The sequence below is a fragment of the Rhododendron vialii genome, chromosome 6a (assembly GCF_030253575.1).
Source record: "Rhododendron vialii isolate Sample 1 chromosome 6a, ASM3025357v1".
Classification (NCBI taxonomy): Eukaryota; Viridiplantae; Streptophyta; class Magnoliopsida; order Ericales; family Ericaceae; genus Rhododendron; species Rhododendron vialii.
The window spans coordinates 31546680-31567911 of NC_080562.1; the positions used below are offsets into that span (position 1 = coordinate 31546680).

The 21232-nt window shown below is 38.9% G+C and overlaps 3 protein-coding genes across 3 annotated transcripts; 1 reads left to right on the forward strand and 2 right to left on the reverse strand.

The window, feature by feature from the left end:
• Positions 1-240: 240 nt before the first annotated feature.
• LOC131328853 (uncharacterized) lies at positions 241-4273 on the reverse strand. Its single transcript, XM_058361812.1, has 3 exons — positions 4106-4273; positions 1566-1977; positions 241-982 (listed from the first exon to the last, which is right to left on the reverse strand). Exons 1-3 carry the CDS (start codon positions 4127-4129, stop codon positions 465-467), a joined length of 954 nt encoding a protein of 317 aa, XP_058217795.1. The 5' UTR covers positions 4130-4273; the 3' UTR covers positions 241-464.
• A 5565-nt stretch (positions 4274-9838) lies between these two features.
• LOC131330243 (uncharacterized) lies at positions 9839-14357 on the forward strand. Its single transcript, XM_058363752.1, has 2 exons — positions 9839-10396; positions 12561-14357. Exons 1-2 carry the CDS (start codon positions 10214-10216, stop codon positions 14163-14165), a joined length of 1788 nt encoding a protein of 595 aa, XP_058219735.1. The 5' UTR covers positions 9839-10213; the 3' UTR covers positions 14166-14357.
• Positions 14358-17284: 2927 nt separating this feature from the next.
• LOC131329798 (syntaxin-125-like) lies at positions 17285-19347 on the reverse strand. Its single transcript, XM_058363168.1, has 2 exons — positions 18749-19347; positions 17285-17871 (listed from the first exon to the last, which is right to left on the reverse strand). Exons 1-2 carry the CDS (start codon positions 19246-19248, stop codon positions 17439-17441), a joined length of 933 nt encoding a protein of 310 aa, XP_058219151.1. The 5' UTR covers positions 19249-19347; the 3' UTR covers positions 17285-17438.
• Positions 19348-21232: the final 1885 nt, after the last annotated feature.

Consider the following 21232-nt stretch of genomic DNA (forward strand, 5'->3'; position numbering starts at 1 on the left):
AGGCGTTAGCTACGAGCCTACGACATCAAATTCATGTTGCTCCATCAATATGAACTTGATACTTGATCCACCCGCACTAAGGCTACTTGAGCTAGAGCCTTGGGTCCAGGGATTTTACATCAGTGCACAATTGATGGCGTGGTTTCTTGGTTGGTTAAGAAACAGATAACTGGTTCTGAGAAAAATGAACAACTACAAGTATACAATTTATTGGAAAAATCTAAAATCAACCCACTGGACTGACAATAACAAGTGTGAATTTGTATTAAAAAGTGTAAAAAAATATATAGAAATATGTGTTTTCCTTATTTTCCTGTGTGCTTATTGTCTTATTGTCAACGCACTTGGCTGACAATAGAAATACCGCAATTTATTTATAGTCTGAAAATCTTACAATTTGGGCTTTTGTTAATGTGATTTCATTTCATTCAACGACATCGTTGAATGTTACAGCAATTCTCCAATTAGTTAGGGTCAGTGGAGATCAATTTCATGTATCTTTCAGTGATCATCTCAGGTGAGAAGTCAGTGAAGTAACCCTTCTCTACATCCAGCCCTTCTTGGGCCGCCAGCATTTCAACTCGGTTCTGGACCCGATCAGCTCCGATTTGGTTGGGCTCCAAGAGCATGCAAGCTATCTCAGTCGAGTCCTCGCCGTGAACCAGGCCAAGTGTTTGCACTGTTGGGAGCCCGCCCCCTCGAGCACTCACCATCTGCGCAATCCGTCTTGCAGCCGACACATCTGTGGACAAGATGGGTACGTTGTATGTGGCAACCCATGGGCGGGCCCCAATCATCACAATGCCTCTAGATCGAGAAACCAGGGTTGGCCCTTCATCGGGTTTCTCAGGGAGAAGTTCCGGTTGGGCCCATCCGGCCCATTGGTTGCCCATGAAGTTGGGCCGGTAATAGCCCAGTTCGCGTCTGATTGTATCCAAAGCCTTCCCGGTTGGGTGTGCTGCAGCATATAGATACACTGGAACTGCCGTGATCAAAGAAGAAAATCAGTGAATGAGTAAACGGTAAACTACACATCGTAACCCTAAATAAATTACCCAACCTTTATTCTAGCACGTAAATTTCACATTTCTCATTTTGATACTTAAAATATTAGATCTTTGACCACATTTATCTGTTTGATAACCGCTTTCAGTATTGTAATAGATATAGCCAACATTGACCCAACTGACTAAAACAGGAGAAGTGCAACACTAGAAGAGCCAAACGTGGAATAAGTGCAACATCTAGGTGAAAATTTAAGAAAATTTCAGTCTCACGCGGCCTAAAAGGGCCAAAAATGGAAAAAGTGCAATACTGAAAGCAGAAATGCTGAGAAAATTTTGCGCTGCACATTGCATTTTCTGGCAAAGAAATGACCGACTGCTATTAATGGGACCATAAAACCAAGTCCGGTGATATGAAACTTTCAATGACCAAAATAATCATTGCATAATAATTAGCATGTGCAAAGTGTTATTTACCATAATTAGACAGCCATCCAACATGGTATCACCTAGCACTATGAAATCCAAAAGGAGAAGCAGTGGGTTGGGGTGGGAACCAACCTTGGAATCTATTGCCAATTTCTGCTGCCACTGCTTTAGCAATCCAAGCAGCTTCATCCAATGATGCTTGAGCCAGTGGATGGAAGACAATGTCATCCACCACTCCGAGCCGTGGGTGTGCCCCCAAGTGCGATTCAAGGTTGATGGCTCCATAGGCAGCCTCGACCACAGCTAGAACCGTTTGCTGCAAGGGGCTGAAAACGGGGCACCCTGTGCTATCATGAGCGACATATGATACAAGTGTATACCTGGCTCTGTTGTAAGCGCGGTCATCAAACTTGTTAACAATGACCGTTTCTGGATCAAGCTTGGCTGCCTGTTCGATTGAGTCGATAGCTGCTTTGTTTCGCGATTCAGAGATGTAGAGCTTGCAGCAAAGCAGCATTGATTGCTGCGTGGTTTTCTTCTTGTCCTTGTGCAATGCAGAGAAGGAAGAGAAAGTAAATCATCTAATTCAATGGTCCCTCATGCTTGACAAAAGCAGAGGAACGAAAATATGCTGACATAGTGTCCAGATGAATACTCATAAAACATAAATAAATACTTCTACATTGTGTCCAAAATTGGCTATCAGGTCTGATTAATTTAATCCAGGGACTCTATTTCTTTTACTCTAATGTACATATCAGCTTCTCCACAAAAAGTTAGCCAACATCTCCCATAACCCTGTAGGCATGCGACACTCTTGTGCGATGAGTGCAGAGCATTATGATAGTAAGTAAAAAATATTGAAAAAATAATATAGAGAGTTACAAATTACAGACAATATTGGTTCAGATAAACCAGCTATACATGCTTTCTTGAGGCTAAATAATTAGTACTCCCTCCGTCCCTTTTTAAGTGTCCTGCTTCGTAACTCCAACTTATTAAAAAGACATCATCATTATACCTTTCACATCAACTTTTTTCTCCATTTTTCCTACTTACCCATCATCATTACACTTTTACTCACTAACTTTTTAAAATGGAATCTACTTTTAGGGGCAAAATGGAAAATTCACCAACTTTTACCCACTAACTTTACAAAATGGACATTTATTAAGGGACAACCCAAAATGGAATACTGGACTATAAAATAGGGACGGAGGGAGTACATGTTATGATTCTGTGTCTGTTAAGTGGGGTTTGACTGGAGAGGAATAGTCATCTTCCTCATTATTTGACCCCAAAAATGTATCATTTCTTGCATTAGCAGATGAAGTTCCTTATTTCCTTTTCAATAACATTTGTTGTTCAGCAAATTTGTAATCTTAACCGCTCATGAAAATTATCCCCAACTCCCAAGTAACCGCAAAGTACAATGCAGGTGGTTGAGTTTATTACCACACCTTCGGAATAAAAGACTAATGCGCATCGATTAGGAGAACTGTAGGGTTCAACAATAGTGGGGGTAGCATGAAACCTTTGTTTGCTGAGGTTGAGAAAGTAATTTTGAACGAGATCAATCTTACAAGACGAGACCCGTGTATGGTTTTTACATATGTTTTACTAGTTTGACGCGGGTGCTCACCTTTTTTATGTCTCCAAAGTTGAGAATTGCATAGGAGATGCTCAAGTGTAGGATCTGAAAGTTGAGAGGGTTATCTGACTTTAAGTCTAAATTCAGGGTTAAAGTGAATTTTCCTATCTGGCTGACATATTCTATTCAGTTGCTTCAAAACTCTCTTTTCTTTTTCTATACTTCTCCTTCTTCACTATACATGAATAATGTGGAAAACATCGATTACAAGAACACAAAGAGTGATAAAAATAAAATGGAAAAGAGCATCAAAATAAGCTAAGTCATCAATTACAAGAAGGAAAATGATTTTCACATCTCCCTTTAACCGGGATGGGAAATCTTGCAGTACAGCCCGCACTGTAAGGCAGCCGATCCGGCCGGCCGTTTTGACGCCGACGGCTTGGATTTAATCCGAACTCCTATTGATCCGAGCCATCTATCGCCGAAATGAATGGCCAGATCGCCGCCCTATAGCCTTGCAGTGAGGGCTACACTGCAGAATCCCTCAGTCTCTTTTAACCATCCACACCCCTTTTTTGTTTTTATCCACATAAATTTACAATATTGTCCATGAACGTGTGAAAAAGAATATAGAATAAAGGGCAAGATAGTAAATTCAAGTAGATAACGACAAAAAAGGGTGTGTGAATTGTAAAAAAGGGAAGGGAGTGTGAAAATCAATTCCCGTACAAAGAATACAAAGAGTGATAAAACACAAAAAGGAAAACAGCATCAAAATAAGGAGACCAAAAGAAAGAAAACAAGATTCCTAAATACTACTCCTTATCAGATAAGCCACTGCATTTTTGCAAAGTCGGTACTTAAAATGCCAAAGATTTCTAGGGTTGCTGTTTGCTGATAATAGTATCCATTAATAGCTTATCAAAACCAGGGGAAAAACCCAATTTAGTTGATCCACACCCAAGTCCAAAGAATCTTGATCACACACAAATCCCATCCCATCCCTGGACCTCCCATCTGTTTATCTTCTCAAGGAGAAACCAATATTTAAAAATGAAAAAGCATGTTCAGGCCATACCTTGGAAATAGGGGTGAAATCCATGATCTCCTTAATTTGCTTTGCTTTGTTTGATCAGCTTTGCTGCCTGACTTTTGTTTCAATGGAAACCAGATAGATGAGAGATGGAAAGATGATACACAGGACACTTGTTTTGTCATAAATGTATGCAACTGCTGAGTCACCCTTGATAGCAACACACAGTACAAATATACAAATTAAGCCAAGTGAGACCCCACAATCAACCACAATCTTCACGTGTCTCAGTTATCCAGATGTCTCACCAACTAACAAGCAAATTTAAGCCATCAAAGTGTTGTTTCTTTTAGCATCTTTGCGATTTTCCTTGTGTTGGGTGATAAAAAAGGCCGTTACGTATCAGCATCGGCCGTTATGTGACGGAATTTCGGACCTCCGATACCGTTATTTGCTTACGTACCGGCCGATACGGCCATAATATCGGTCATACGATCCCCTATCGACCGATATTATGGCCGTATCACCGATACCGTTACATTTCCCGATACTGCCCGTTAAAACCACCTTACATAGACATGAAGCAACCAGAAGCTCCACTTTGTATCAGTAAATCCATTTGCCTTCTCCTAGGTGGATTGTTTTGGTCCTTTTGGAAGATCTCTGAAGATGTTCAAAGTGTTTTTTTGAGGTCTTAAAGGCAAGCATACAAAAGAGACATATTTTGTTAGGTCCTTGAACTAGGAAGAAATAACTTCTTGAATTTTTTGTGAAGCCTTGGACAAATGACTACCTGAGCTAATGATTAGCCATCTCAGTAATTGATTAACCATCGGTTTGGCGCAACGTCAGTCACCTGATCATCGAATTAGTCGGTTCATTAGGCTGTACAAACCATAATAAGTGGCAGTACTAAGGCCCCATTTCCACCAAGTTTTTTGAAAAAACGCAGACTATTTTTCCATCTTGTTCACACTAATCAACAAATTTTGGCATTTTATCTTCTTGTTCACACTAACTAGTCAACAACTTTTTTCACTCACATACTTATCTAAAACTTATTCGCTACTAGAAACAGCTAACAACTTGATCGCAACAAATTCTTTCTCAAAATTTATTCATTACCGAAAACGCCCCTAAATAAATAGCCCGCAGATTCAGGTGTGGTAGTTGTTACTATAATTGCCTCCCCCAATCATCTAGTAAGAATTGATAAAAAGGGGGATCCTTGAAGTGTAGGGCCCTGTGTATTTTCATTATAGCACTTTAAGGACCCTTAAGTTGTGGATCAGTTCTCTTTGGTTTTCTGTAAAACTTTCGAATAGACAATTCTTGTAGGCATTCTTACCTACTTTTTGATAAGGTTTTAACTTTTAATAATGATTGGTGAGGTTTGGGATTCGAATGAATATAATCCAACGGACAACAGCCAAGAATTGATGTACCAAGAAAGGGACGCTGCTGTTTCAAGCGTAAATTGACAAGGACCGGCAACGAATGATCAACCAAAAAGAAGGGTTAGAAAAACATTGGTAGGTATAACCTTATCTGGCCTATTTATTGGTGGTTTTATAAAATCTTTTGTGTGGGAAATGTGTGTGTATTCCATTGTATGTTAAACCTGTGCATATTCAAATTTTGTCTTCAAGCCCATGTAAAAAGCCTTGTGAATCCCCCAAGGGTGGATTTGTTCAGGGGCGGCCTCACCTATTTTAAAAAAAAACTATTATGAGGTGGTGCGGGCTCACCGGCCATTTCCTAAAACACTCTTGCTATTATAACTTCGGATTCAGAAACTTGTAGTGTGCGCTACAAGGGCCGCAGGGCATCATACAATGGCAAACTACCTTTCGAATGCAAAAAAAGTGACGATTGATCAACTTTTTTGTGTACTACAATCCACGGCCAAATGGGCTAGTCAAAATTTGTGCCAAATATGGCGCAAGTTGTGGCCGCTGCCAAATTCAAGCAAGAGACCTCATATCTTTGTCCCCTATCACGGCCAGGTTCCACCAATCTCGTATAATACACTGCTGTGAATCTGAACTGTCCATTCCCATTTCATACACGCTTTCATGAATAAGTTTTCATGGACCTACCAAACCTCCTCATTATTCTATGCTGTTGGATAAGGTCATATAGCACTCCACGTGTATTATGGTCAAAACTACGGGATTCATCACTTTTGTGTTGATAAATTAGAGAACAAAAATGATATGTGATGTGTTCTGATTAGTGTGGAGCATTGGTTCAATACTACTCAATATACTTTAACCTCTTGTAGAATTGGAGGGAAACAAGTTGTTGGTGCAGCTACAAAGGGTATTTGCAACTTGGACAAAAATTTCCCCCAAGTGGGGGATTGTATTATTATATGTGGACAAGTATTTCCCCTTATTGGAAAATACTAAATACCACCCAAGAGGCGGCGGATAACGTGCAACAAATATCTCGATATTTGAGATTTGTACATTGACATCCATAAGATTTGTGTCAAAATTCTAACTTATTTGGCATCAATGCATATTGAAATTCTTTTCTCTTTCTTAATCTTTTGGAGGTCTTTTTATTTAGGTTACTTACTTCAAAGCGTCTCAAAATCCATTCATTAAAAACCCGTGGGGAAGAAATGGGCTATAATAGTACGCAAACGAAAAAATAAACAGTATCTGAATATCATACTTTTACCGGGCCAGTAGTACCTAATTTTCTCCTAAAGGTGTTGTGTCCTAAAGTCACATAATTGGCGTGCACGTGCGTAATCAGGAGTGCCAGCGTGAAAGCGCCTTTGAAACACATCAAGCTACTAAAATCTGCAATAGCGAGAGTTGAGTACGCGAGCGTAGTACGAAAACTGACAGCGCACGCCAACATTTTGAAGGATTATCCGACCAATCTCTGCCCTCAGCCCATACATGAATTCCAGTTGCCTAAAGTCATCTGATAAAACTACCTAGAATGGGCCCGGCCCATACACTACTTGGCCAACTTAACTGCTCTTTTAATGCCACTCCTACCTCACACCCTTTGAAAGTTCCATTGCCCCACAGTCCCACAGACCTTCAAGCCCAAGTAAAAGCCTTGTGAATCCCCCAACTAGGGCTGCAAACGAGCCGAGCCGAGCCGAGTTTCAACATGTTCGGGCTCGGCTCGCCTTAATTTACCTTGGCTCGAGCTCGGCTTGAGCTCGTGACGAGCTGCAGAACTCGAGCTCGAGCTCGGCTCGTTTATGAAACAAATATATATAAATATATATATATATATATATATATATAAATAAATATAAATATGTAAAAAATATATATATATATTGAGCTCGCGAGCCAATTCGAGCCAAGTTTCGACTAGCTCGAGCTCGGCTCGTTTACGAAACGAGCCCAGGACTCGAGCTCGAGCTCGTTCGTTTGTGTCTCGAACCGAGCCGAGTCGAGCCGTTGTCGAGCCGAGCTCCGAGCCGCTCGGGAGCGGCTCGGATCGTTTGCAGCCCTACCCCCAAGGGTGGATTTATTCGGGGGAGGCCCTCGCCCATTTTTTAAAAAACTACTATTATGAGGTATAACTTCATCTTTTGGGTATAATTTGTATTTTAACTTACGGTTTAATGTAGGTTAAATTCAAATAATTTACATCGGCCTACGGATATTTGTGAATCATTTTGGTAGACAAGAAATACGCGCTTTTGTGTTTTAATTACCCAAGAAAGTACTGCATATAACAAGTTCGTAAAATGTAAGTTACCAAAAAATAAAATTTCAGTAAGATCGATATTGATATATATGTCCAAAATCATCCATGACTGATTGCTTTCTTCCTCAAAGAGCTTCCTTTTCCTTCTTCTTTTGCATGGTCGATTCTGCTTAAGCCCAAAATCAACATGGGCCTCATGGCTAAATGTAGTTTCCGGAGGGCAAAGGCAAGATTGACAAGTAATATATATATATATATATATATATATATATCTCTCTCTCTCTCTCTCTCTCTCTCACACACACACACAGAGTCACACACACAACATGACAGGCATCCTTAACCAAAACTTCCTTAGTTAAGCCCTAAAACACGCAATTCCAAACCACATCTTTCTGTACCCGTTCATATCTTTCTTTTGTGGATTCATTCTGAACCCACAATCATGGCATGAACTCTTTATATAGTAGAACACGCATAGAACATGTCTTCGAAAAAAAATTAGTTTAATCAAACACCACTAGATATGGAAATAATTGTGCTTTTGTAATGTGAAATGAATAGCAAATGCCAAATATTCGCCCATCTTTTGATATAAAATCTTTTGCAAATATGTTTCTCCTTTGCTGTTATGAAAGGTTAACGGATTATCCCTGTTATGAAAGGTTAACGAATTATATCACATTTGTAGATCTAGAATGACCCATAAAATTAATATGAAGCTGTATGTAAGAAGAAAAAATCTTTTTCTTAGCTCCATCGTGAATAGTTGTTTACGGCGGTAATCGCAGCTGTTCAAAAATGATTTTTCTCCAAAAAAATTTCATTGAAATTTGGATCGTTCAAAATACTTTTGGACAGTCACAATTGATTGTTGCTATAAAAAACCTATTCACGGCGAAAGTTCATCTGATTATCTCATGAAAGAATCACGTTTAAAGAGGAGTTGATCCCTAAAAATGTTTTTATTTTTTGAACAGGATCCCTAGAAAGTTGACTTTTAGAACCTTTTAATGCTAGAAATATGGACTTCTGCGCGACCTAGAAGAGTGTGTTTTTGTCAGTATCTTTCCACTTTTCTTTGTTAATTTTGCATCACTGTTAAAGGGTGTTTTTGGTAGTAAAAATTTTATAAATTTTTATTTGTGGTTGAAAAGTTGTTAGGTATTTTTAATAGTGAATAAGTTGTTGAAAAATGTCAAGTTATTTCCAATAGTGAATAAGTTGTTGATGAGTTTGTGAGTAAAGTTACAGTAGCAAAAAGAATTTTTGTTAACAACTTTTTTTATTAGTGGAAATATGATGGTAAAATGCTGAAACTTTTTTGTTAGTTAAAATGATATGGTAAAATGAGTTAAATTTTTAGTATTTTTTATTAGTAGAAACACCCCCTTAGTAGTATTTGGGAACAGAGGCATATTATAGTAAATACAAAATATGCTTAAATTATTAAATTAAATCCTGAAAAACAATTTATTAAAAATTGGCAGAATGCTACTATACACACTCTTATTTGAGCGTAAGGTATACACATACAGGGTTGGTTTTTTTACTGAAACCATTCAAAAAATGTTTAAGAAAAAATAGGTCAAATGATTTTGTGCGAGAAAAACTTATTTTACGGGTGTGCTGTAAAAAAGTGTTTGTAGCGCTCAATCACGCGCATTCAAAAGTGTTTTGGATGGTCCGGATTGAAAATAAATTTTGATCGGTAAGAATTAAAAAGTTTATCTCAACCATTGATTGCTGAAATTGACTGCCGAGATTGCGCAGCTCCCCCGTGAATAAGTTTCTCTTTTTTTTATGATGGCAATCCAAAATTTGTCTTTATATGTAAAAATTATATATAATAAGGCACACTAGACAAATTTTAAAATGCCATCGTAAAAAAATGAGATGTCAAAATCATTTTCCTTTGGACGGGTCGGATTCTTTATCTGAGACCCCGAGGTGATGCCCGCATGGCGTCTTATGTGGGGGCAATAATGTGGTGATTTGCGATTTCTTAGGTGCATACTGCATACCGGTGGCAAGTGCCGCTTGCATCTCTTTTTTAAAGTTTTTCGTGTTTCCAAAAATCATACAGTATACTTTAATAGAAGACAAGTCAAGGCAAACTCTCAAAATCGATGTAAGAACATGAAATTATTGTTATAAAAATGCAAGAAGTCGCACTCTGCGCAATTCCCATGGATCTTCACCCTCGTTAAACCCGCCGTTGGTTGCTCCAAGTACTCCTACGAACATGTGCATATTCATTCATACGCATACAGAGACAGAGACAGAGAGAGAGAGAGAGAGTGAATCAATAGCAGAGAGAGAGAAAGAGAGAGAGAGTGAATCAATAGCAGTTTGAAGGGCTGTTTTGGATGAGAAGAAACAAGGAAGCTGTGATATATCTGCCGCACATAGGTCCATCGGGTTAACCATTTGAATTTGCCCATTGGCGGTGGAGAGAGAGAGAGGATGGCGGGATTAATGAAAGCAAACAGCGGCAGAGGGAGGCAATACGGGTTGATGCTGATTTTGGCATTTGGGTTAGCAATATTGGGAGTGATGGCCATTCACAAGCTCAGGGAGAGGCGTATTTTGAACCTCCTTGTCAAAGAGAAAGACAGTGAGCTCTTTTCTCTTCAACTCCTCTTGAAGGTCCCTCCCTCTCCCTCTCTCTCTCTCTCTCTCTCTCACGCACGCACGCACACAACAATCATGATTCTTGTCTTAGTTTCTGTACAAGTACAACACTATATTCATACACAGCAAGTACACCTGTTGGGGCCAAAGTCATTTTAAGGCTTCCCACGTTGCCAAAAAGTCAAAATATAGCATCGCCAATATGGTGCCATTGTGATACGATTCCGAATCCAGACCATCGATTCCATCTCATTTTCCGATCCAGAACTATGGTCCCAGATGATACAACATATTTGACAAAGCTAAAGTTGCCATCAATTTTAGCACCAAAGATCGTTTTGTCAAATTTTTTTTTTTTTAACAACTTTGGTTTGTGTGGTGGAGCACCACTTTGCCGTACATCCGGCCAAATTTTCACTCCGACTAAATAACTCATATGTGGACTTTCCCAAGGAGCTATTTTGTTCATTTCTCTCAAGTCTAAGAAATGATGAAAACAGAGGATATGAGTTGAATAGTGTAAGCTCCATAGACCGAGCTCGTTTTTAGTTGGCACTTTCATGACCAAAACTCACCTTTGCATGTAGTTAGTTTATTATTCAGAGATTTCAAATAGATCATAACCAATTGCCTTGGCATGAGCTGCCGGATCATTATAAGATCTGAGATTTATGTCATATTTCCAGTACCAATAGCTACAGGCTTGTACAGGCCGGTAGATCAGTTACTCCATTCTTGTGCCCTGTCACATATGTGCCAAAAATGCAATACAAATTTTAAGCAAATTAACACGCAGTCGAAAGCTTTTGCGTAGAAAGTCTCTTACCGTTAGTTCAGTGTCCACGACCTCTCTTGGATATAACAATTGCCACCATCTCACAGGCGAGACACAGTCTCTCTACCGGTCCGGAGCAAAAGGGGAAAAAGATTTTTGCTTTAGGCCCCTAGTACTTCGTACGAATAGGGGTTCCGTATCTGATCCATTAGATAGGCCTACAAAATAAAGGTTAGTCCAAAACAGATCATTAAAATGAGATGGCTCAAAATCGGTGGGAAAACATAGAAGTCCCAAACAAAAGAGAACTAAAAAGGCCAAACAGGGATAAAGGAACTAGTAAATTTTGTACCAATGCATTTAACGCTAATGAGTTGTAATGTTTTCGAAGTTGATTTGCTTTTCAGCTTTTATTCATTTTGTTTATAAATGCATAAAGAGCCCCATCTTTCAGAGGTTAGAAAGTCAAGCCCGCGGCCCTGATCCGACGCCAGGTGACAGGTTATATGAAAGGTTGTGCCCGAGAGGTAGAGAGACGTAGTGTACGTCTCTTCTCTCTCAAAGCAAGCAAAACCTGATCGTTGATGTTTTCAAATCACCATTCACCAATGATCTCCAAACGAATTAGTGCATTTCATACCAATGCCTACGCCATTTGATTCCGAAATTGGTTTTCAAAAAACCAGCTTCCTTCATATCCAAGAGTGCATTTTAGATTTTTAGTTATTGTGTGACTCAAGTAGACGACCACAAGTTCAAAGGAGCTATACCTGCTATCATATTCTCATGAACTGTAGGGATGGCAAAAAAACCATCTCCTCGTGGGTTTGTGACCTATAATGCCAAGGATTGAGATTTTACAAGGTTAGGGCTGAACCTGGGGAAGAAGATTCAGGTGGGGAAGTGTTCCCAAAAAACATGAACTATATATAGTACTACGTTCATTTTCAACAGAGATCAAGGCATATGAGGCATATGTATATAGGAAATTCAATAGGTTCATCCGTCTCTCCTCCCCCTTATTTCTCTCCTTCTCTTCTTGTCTCTATTTTTATCCTTTTCGCCTATAATTCCCTTCGCTGATCTTTTCTGAAGTTGTACGGATGTAACAGCGTGAGTGTGCGGAAGAACTAGTATGGCAGGGATATGACAGTGATAACTGATGAGTTTTGGCGATGGGTTACCCGTCCCAACCATTGCCATGTCTTCTAATAATAATGTAATGTGGATCAATTGCATTCGGGTACCCAACCAATTACGCTTTTCCATAGAGACAAATTTCACATTGCTCAAAAACTGAGAGCCCTGTGGTTTATAGTCTCAATGGTGAGTGAAACTGATTATCCATGGAAAACGTTCAATATGACAGCGATAACTGATAAGCTTTAACTCTTGCTGTCCCAGAAAGAGAGAGAAGAAAAGAAGGAAGCAGAAAGGAAAACTGAAGAGATGAGAGAAAAGCTTTTTTCCCTCGAAACAGAAAATAGGGAGCTTGACAGCAAGATCTTGGAGATGCAGTCCACCATTTCATCCCTACAAGATGAACAAAGAACCATCGGGTCAACACTAGAGGAGAAGGAAAGTGAGATCAAAACGCTGCGAGCGAAAGAGGTAGAAACAGACAAAGAAAATGCCCGAGTGGTAGCTCTGACGGAAACGTTGAGGCAGAAGGAAAAACAGATCCAAGATTTGAAGAACCGTCTTGAAAATCCTAATCAAGTCTTGCCAGTGAGTACAGATGACCCGTCAAAGCAGGCTGTGACTTTTAGTGAAACAGATGCGTGGAGCGAAGAACATGAAGCGAGCAGGGTGAAACAAGAAAGTGGGGATGAGAGAACTAAAGGTGCTGGCGAAAGTCTAAATGAATCCGCCACATATCAAGATCAGGGAGATACTTCAAGAAGTGGAGAGGGAAGAGGAGAAGAAGGACGAGGATTGTCGGATATGAATGAGATAACTGGTGGACATTCGCAGAACAGCGCCGATGACTTCCAAGGACAGAAAGTCTCCGACACCAATGAGATGACTAAAGAATATTCGCAGAACAACACCAATGAGGTCCAAGGACAGAAAATCTCTGATCCAAATGAGATGACTGGTGAATATTCGGGGGACAGCACTGATGAAGTCCAAGGAGAGAAAGTCAAGGATTTACAAGACAGTGGCATGCAAGAGGACAAGACAAATGCTAACAAAACCGAGACAATGGCCAACCAAGGTGACAAATTAAGAACTCAAGACGAAAGTATTGATAATGAAACAACAGAAGGTAAAGCAAATGGAATAGGTGACGTAGCGGAGGTGGAAAACGTTGGTTCACAAGGTGATACAAGTCAGCAACTTGTGATGAATGCTACAGGTGAAACGAAGTTGGAAATGGCGGACAACTCACAGGACGGTGCAGGAGATGGAGTGGGTGCCAAACATGGTAATAGATACAAGGAACTTAGAGATGCTGAACTGCAGAAACTAGATACACGCGGAAATAATCAGGATGCGGATTTGAAAGTAAAAGATGAATCAGGTCAGGAAAGTGAGAATACAGAAGCAGATGGCAATCATCGACAAGGTGAAAGTATGGAGGTGAAAAATGAAGATGGAGTTAGATTGGACGGGGGAGAAGGTAACAATAGTGGAAACGATGTTGAAAAAGCTGTTGTTTTTGCTGATGAGAGCGGAAAAGGTGAAAATAACGACGTTAATCAACAGATAGAGAAAGTGCAGGAAGGGGAACATGAAAATTTTGAGAAGCCTAACGGGACTGCAGCTGATGCCGATAAGCAGAAATCAGATGAAATACAACAACAATCAGGGGAAAATGACAGTGCAGTCCAACAGAAAACAGAAACGCAGCATGGGGATAAAGCAGATCAAAATTCTGAAGAAGCCGAGGCATTCGAGGTTGCAGAAAAAATTCAAGATGCAGAGACAGATCATTTCAGGGCATCCAGGGACGAGGTGGAAGAAGACAACGAGAGTGAGGAAGAGACAGATGAGCTTGAGTTTTAGCTACCTCAAGGAAAACCTTTAAACCGTCTTGCCTGATGTAGAGTTGTCAGAGAACGTGGATGTCTGTTGCTAGAGTTGTTTCATACTTCCCTTATCATGTTCTCTCTAAGCTGCTGCATCTTGAATTTTCCCCATATACGTATTGAGATGTAAGGTGACTATTATTATTTATGCAAAATCATGTTCTGGAAATCAAGTCCTCTCTCTCTCTCTCTCTCTCTCTCTCTCTAGGAAGGAACCATCTTCTCACAGGAGATTTCAAAACCATGCAAGTACGTAATTGCGAGAAAGCAAGAATCTGGGACAATGACTCTGAATCCCATTTCTAACGCCAAGGCCACGTCCAGGGCGATTCCCACCCTCTCCTTCCAAGAGGTATGGGAGGATACCCAAGTCGTTGGTACTCGAACGAATGTTCATATAAAGTGCCTCCCAGCATATACTCGTACTAGCAAAAATCCGTGCGATACGGCGGGTGCCGGGTGCAATGCATGGAACGAATTTGTGTACGTGCGGCTAATGTAAATTCATGAAGCACATATATTTGTCTTATGTAATCATCAAAACATAAAAAATATTCACCACAATGGTTGAGTGGTGGTTGCCGGAGGTGGCTATGCGGCGTCCATGGTTGTAGCTGTCTATTGGTGGGCGGCGGTGGTGGGGAGCGCGGCAGGTGGTTGAAGCTGTTTCAAATTTTTATGGTTGTGTTTTGGATTTCTTGGGCTAGGTATGGCCTACTTTGGTGGATTTAGTTTTATTTTCTGCTTAATTATAATATTTGGGCTTTTTAAGCCATCAAGTGTTACAAGCTTTATTTGTACTAGAGGCTGGGGCACACGCGATGCGTATGCAAGTTGGATTTTGTCCAAATTTGCACAAATGCTTCCCACTTATTGTTTGATCGAATTTTCTCAAATTTAGACAAAATCCAACTTGCACACGCATCGCGTGTTCCCCGGCCTCTAGTATTAACATATTGTGACAACTAAACAACAATTAAACTCTGGAAATTCAATTGAATTGAATTGACATATATATGCATTACCATACTAACGCCGTTCCCGCCAACATTTTTCCCACGATCTAATACCTAAGTATTTCTTCTATCAAATTTCGTAAATCAATCGTGTTAGCTCTTACGGAGAACATCCATTTTGCACAGTAAATGTCTATCTTTATTATCTACATAGATTATGAAGTCAATTCCTGTTATTCGATAAAGAATATAACGTTAGGTAAAAAAATTATATAAACTGTTTTCTTCTATGCGATAATAAACTGTATTTCAACGACTTGTCATTCCCGTTGTATTGAAACCTATGGATATCAAACATATTCGAGGTTTTTTATGTTAAATATACAATATGATTAAGGCGTGAAAACATGACAATGCCCGAAGATGCCTGATGGAGGACGATGCCTTGACGATCGAACTCGTCTTGGGACATGAAAACATGACAATTAGAGAATATGAATATATTATATATCCACAAGAAAGTGGTATTGATATTTGTATGCACGTACATGTGATAAAGCCTTAATTAATATTGTTCACTGCATACTTACCATATATATATATATATATGTTCTAAAGAGAGAACAAAATTTCAGTGATAGTACATTATTTTCCATTAATTTAATTATTCCAACATGGCAATAAATCGATTTCCATATAGACCAATTAACCTTAAATGATACTGTTTGTCTGTTCATACTTATTTCACAACGCGTGATGCAGGTGACAGAGCATGATTAATTAGCTTCCCTCATTATTTAAGTTCTATATAGGCAAAGAATTTTGGGACTAAAATGTAACCTTGGAGGTCCCCATCGTTATGTAAGCATACAAAAAATAACTAATTAATCCCTTAATTTACGTTTGCCATTTCCGTCACAGTTATCTAATTTCAAATCCATGCATGTAAGAGCAAGTCTCAAATGCATGCAGGGAAATTTTATTTCATTAATCCAATCATTTTAACTTTCAATTTTCTTTTTCCTCTCCAATCGAAGTGTGCCCTTTAGCAAATTAAGGAGAGCAAGGATCTCAAGCTAAACGGTGTGCATATTTTACTAGAAGGCTTTGTATGTCAAAAGGTTCTTATTAGACTAGTACTAGATTCATTAGGACTTGGTTTTCCTTTCTTTGTTTTAATTAAATTAAAGATCGAATCAAATTTTTTATCCATATGATCAATGGTTGTGAGGTCAGAGGTGCAGGGATAAGGTACAAGTAAGGTCATGATCAGCAGACATCACTCGTTTGGATTTTTCAAAACGACAGTATTTGCTAATTTCCACTATTTTAATGTCTCATCTTGTTTCAAAAGCATATATATAAACTCTAACCGCATTCTCTTTTCTTTGAGAGTTGATAGCATTGCGAATGAGAGTATCATGCATCGTTTTGAACATAGAATAAGTCATCGGGACCAATTCTAAAGCAACTTATGTACATTTATCAGTATCTATTTAGTAACATATAGTTAACCTCTTGATGATTTAGTTGTATCTTGTATTTATAGCAAATAGAAAAAAGGTAACTTGCATATATGAAGCTAATTATTTGACCCTACTATAGTACTCCAAAATCCTTACTCCACCCTTGGTGATGTGCATCATGTATATTCGCTGTTTCAATTTATCATGTCCACTTTTATGATTTCGGATCTCTCAAGAAACAAGCATGATTGCCTTCACTTCCCCTCACTCCAAACCTTGTTAGGCTCGGCTCAATTTGGTAAAATATGAACGGTCTGGCTCGAGTTGGGGCTTGGACTTGATTCGAGCTTAGATAATTGAGCTCAATTTTGGCTCATCTAAAATTTTTTGAAGCTCGAGCTCGATCGGCTCGTCAAGGCTCCTTAAACTTAAACAATCCCAAACGCACAAGCAGAATCGAGCCAAACTCAGGTTCGTCTTAGCTAGAAAACCTATTTCGCTATCACGTTATATTCTTCTTGTTGTTTTCCCCTTGAAAATGTATTAGGTTGTCTCTTGAACGTGTTTACTGGGCACAAAAGATAGATAATAAGTTGCATATACACCCCAAAGAAAGTAACAGTTACAATTGTACTCCCAAATACATGGTTATCTACATTTTTACCTCAAATTTGAAAAGATTCAGCTCATTTATTGACGAGCCTATAATTGAGGTTCATGTTCGATTCATTTAACAGACGAATTAAACTCGAATGAGCTCTTACCGAACCGAGCATCATGCTATGTTCGTTTGTAGCCCTAATTTCTACTAACAAGTTCAATTTTTTTTTACAATACGTGAACCAACACAGCTGACAAAACCGGGACAAGGATGAGTACAAGGACACAAGCGCCTAAAAGAATGGCAATGCAAGTGCATTTCCTTGAGCTCTTCTGGTCCTCCTTTGCAACCTGGATTCGATCAGTTGCATGCCTCACGTACGAGCTCGCGTGAGCCAGGTGACTCTCGATATCGTTCAGTTGTTGCCCCTGCGCCTCCACCAATACCTCCATGTCTAAAAATAACTGGTGGAGTTCGATCAGGTTCTTCTCGATGTCCTTCGCCGCGTCGTGCCTCTCCTTAAACTCCGATATCGTGTCCAGAATCAGGCCCTGCACCGGTTCTTGGATCGCTTTTTGTAGGAACGTCTCGCTTTTCCCGGTTGATATCAGATTCTCAATCAGTTCTTCGTCGGCCTTCTCTCCCGTTATGATAAAATATCTGTTGGAAATTGTGAGTTCAAATCCCATGAAGTATTTGTAGAGTCAAGAATGATGTAAAGATGAAGCCAGGAGGAGCCCTTTTCCCTAATGGCATGAATCAGGGGTGCACTCACATGCCATCAGAAAGGAGGTCATGACTAATATTTCAAAGTGTTAATCTAACTATTATAGTAATAGTAATTTTTGCCGATCGAAAAAAGAATATTATATAAGATGAGTTACAAAGTAACTCTGATCAGAAACTAGCTAGGGAGTCTTAGTACCTATTTAGCCAGTGGCGGAGCTAAGATTTATTCAGAGGTGACACCCAAAAATATAAACATGCTTACCACTTCAAAAAGTATAGCGTTCTAAATTACCCATTTGTAATACCAATTTTTCTTTTTAACACATTTTCATAGTTTAATCATCCCTCATATAGAATAGAAATAGTTTAACGATGGATCTATCAAAATGGGTATCCCGAAAATAATCTAAGAGTGATTCTAAACCAAATTCCAAAGAATTTTTTGGAAAAGAACGAATTTCCTATTGAATTGGACGGAGAAGGAAAACATTTTTTTCTCTATTATTTTTGGACCTGGGATGGCATGTGCCACTCCCACCCACCAATTGCCTCCGCCCCTGTGTTTAGTTGTTTCAGAACAATTTTATCATAAGACTTGCAGAAAAATATTTTGAAACTTCGCGCTCGTCCTTTTCAAAATGTTTGTTAAAAATATGACAAACATCTCTTTTAATTTATGGTTTCTTAAAACCTGGTTTTTTTTTTTTTTTTGTAAACCATATATTTCGTTGAACTAATTTTTGAAATAAACTGAACTTTAAAGAAGTACTTCTAAATAAATATAAAATTTCAATTCTGTTATGAATACCTTTTCTCAATTGTCTCCATGTACTCGGATGAAATCTTAGTCCTCAGGGCCTGGAATTCATCCATCATGACCTTGAGCTTTTTCCCTAACCCACAAACAACCGAAGTCCGGGTGCGGTCCACGGACGAACGAGGACCGCACTCGGGAATGCTTCGGTGAGCTACATTGGCTCGATCAAGCGCCTCGAGCTTTCCTTTGATGACCCTGACCATTTTCAGGACTTCTCCAACGTCCGCATCCATCCGAGCCCGGACCTCTTTCATGGTTTGGGCCTTGTGCACTCTTTTACTCTCTTCGTTAAAATCTTGCAACTTCTTGTATAGCCTATCGACCTCCTTCATATCCTCCTCCACCTTCTCCACATCTTCAAAAAACTTGTCGAGGTCAATAGTAGTCTCGTTTCCTTCTCCCCCAGTACCCGCCTCGATGTCGTCGGCGTGAATCTGGCGCTTACCGTCCTGCAAGTATTCTCTGAACGAACGCGAAAAAACATCGTTCATCTTGATTGTTTGTGAAGAAAAGAAAAGGTATTTTTACTCAAACCTTCCTTCTTCTGTCCCTTGTGAACAAAGAAAAGGCTTCATTAAGGCAAGAAGTGGTCTCATGTTGGGTTAGGGGTATTGGTGATTGGTATTGCAAATTGAGTTTTACGGAATCTATATTATATGGTATCTAATAGGACTCTGCTTGCATCTATTTAATTTACATACAAGGCTCTGTTTGTTTGGACGTAAAGTGTTTTTCGGTGAAATATTTTACCTATTTTTTGGTGTTTGGTTGTGTAAAAAATAAGGAAAATATTTTAATGTAAAACATTTTCTATTAATTAGATGAAAATGATTTACCTTTAAATCTTCCGTAAGTTATTTTCCGAAATGAACCCGCTGCCTTCTACTGCGATTCTCACCATTCAATTTCCTCGATCGTCAGTCCTGATCCACATTCAATTTCAACATTCTCAGGTTTCTCCACCTTTTAAGCCCTCTATCTGATTTATCTACATTATTTTGTCAATTTCTGAAAATATTTTTCAATTGCTAACCAAACATCGGAAAATAAAAGTTTGAAATTTATTTTCTGAAAAAACATTTTACATCGAAACAAACGGAGCCTAAGTGTAAAACTCACCGATTAGATATCATGTAATATAGATTCCGTAAAACTCAATCTGTATTCCGCTATACCATATCACTTGTATGTGATACGATACCATATATGTTTGCCGATAATTTAAAAAAGAAGAAGATATCCTTAAATTAAAGAATCTTCACAATCCTATCATTCAATATATTGCTTGCTCATGAAGCTCCGTCACATTATTCTCCGAAGACATCTACCACCATGCACACATTCACGTAAGGTTCAGGACCAAGTGTATGAATCTTGCGCAAATATATGGCGGTAGAGACCAGTGGTTCTCCAGGAGCACTAAATTATCACTCTATAGCAACACCATGAATATATTCACGTACAGAGAGTGACGAAAACGTGTGCAAGCTCCCTCACCTACAGAGCTATGTAGGGGTAGATCTCACTAAGGAAAACAATTCCTATACATATGCACAACACAAAACCATCCACACGCCGAAAGAGGAGTGTGAAAATCAATTCTTAGAGATATGCAATTTGTTTTCGCATTCTGGATAGTAATTTGTGTCTTGTGAAAATCAATTCCCAAGTACTATTCAACTAAAATATAGTAATAGATACGAGAATCGTAAGGCCCATAAGTGTCTTATCTTTTGGATGAACAAAAAATTTGAGAAAGATATTTTTCAACCTCTACAGGGGCTGGTTCTTCTCACATAAAAGTTGACACAAAATTAATCGAAGTTTTACGCAAATGATTGGAGCTGTTCAATTCGTTTAAAATAGGTTTCAAGAGTTCGCATAAAAAATTAACTCATTTCCATATCGGTGAAAGCTTAATCAGTTCATTCAATTTTATTGTGTAAAATTTGACCGGAACCAACTAAATGAACCGATTAAGCACTTACTAATATCCGAATGAGTTAATTTGTTACAGCAACCCTTAAAAATACGTTTTAAACAAATTGAACGGCTCAGATAATTTGTGTGGGACTCAAATATATGGGTCCAAAAAATGAGAGAGAGAGAGAGAGAGAGAGAGAGAGAGAGAGACGTATAATGTTTGTAAGACCTTAATGTTTATTTATGCTATATCATGGGATCCGGTTGCTTTGTATGAGAACACTCGGAAACATAGAGTTCGATTATTCTCCATGCCAGCTAAACGCCATTCGAATGAAACTGCAGAGATTTCTTTGGGTTTTTAAATGCATCTAAAAACATAGTTAATTAGTTTAATATGTCTTCAAGATCATGGCACATAATATATTTCATTACAGAAAAAAATTTGTTTTATTCTACGAGTGTAATTCTGTGAAAAAGTAAAAGCTCCTTGAATGACACGGTACGCGGTTATTGATGTCATATGTGATTATGAGGGTAATGGTGATTGCT

Bases quoted from the DNA above. Each gene is read 5' to 3' on its own strand.
- LOC131328853 (XM_058361812.1), bottom strand. From the start codon at position 4,129: ATGGATTTCACCCCTATTTCCAAG. The intron at 1,978-4,105 runs GTATGGCCTGAA...GCATTGCACAAG, and splicing joins ATTTCACCCCTATTTCCAAG to GACAAGAAGAAAACCACGCA. The intron at 983-1,565 runs GTTGGTTCCCAC...TGATCACGGCAG, and splicing joins AATTGGCAATAGATTCCAAG to TTCCAGTGTATCTATATGCT.
- LOC131330243 (XM_058363752.1), top strand. From the start codon at position 10,214: ATGGCGGGATTAATGAAAGCAAACAGCGGCAGAGGGAGGCAATACGGG. The intron at 10,397-12,560 runs GTCCCTCCCTCT...TTGCTGTCCCAG, and splicing joins CTCTTCAACTCCTCTTGAAG to AAAGAGAGAGAAGAAAAGAA.
- LOC131329798 (XM_058363168.1), bottom strand. From the start codon at position 19,248: ATGAACGATGTTTTTTCGCGTTCGTTCAGAGAATACTTGCAGGACGGT. The intron at 17,872-18,748 runs GTATTCATAACA...AATTTCCAACAG, and splicing joins ATGGAGACAATTGAGAAAAG to ATATTTTATCATAACGGGAG.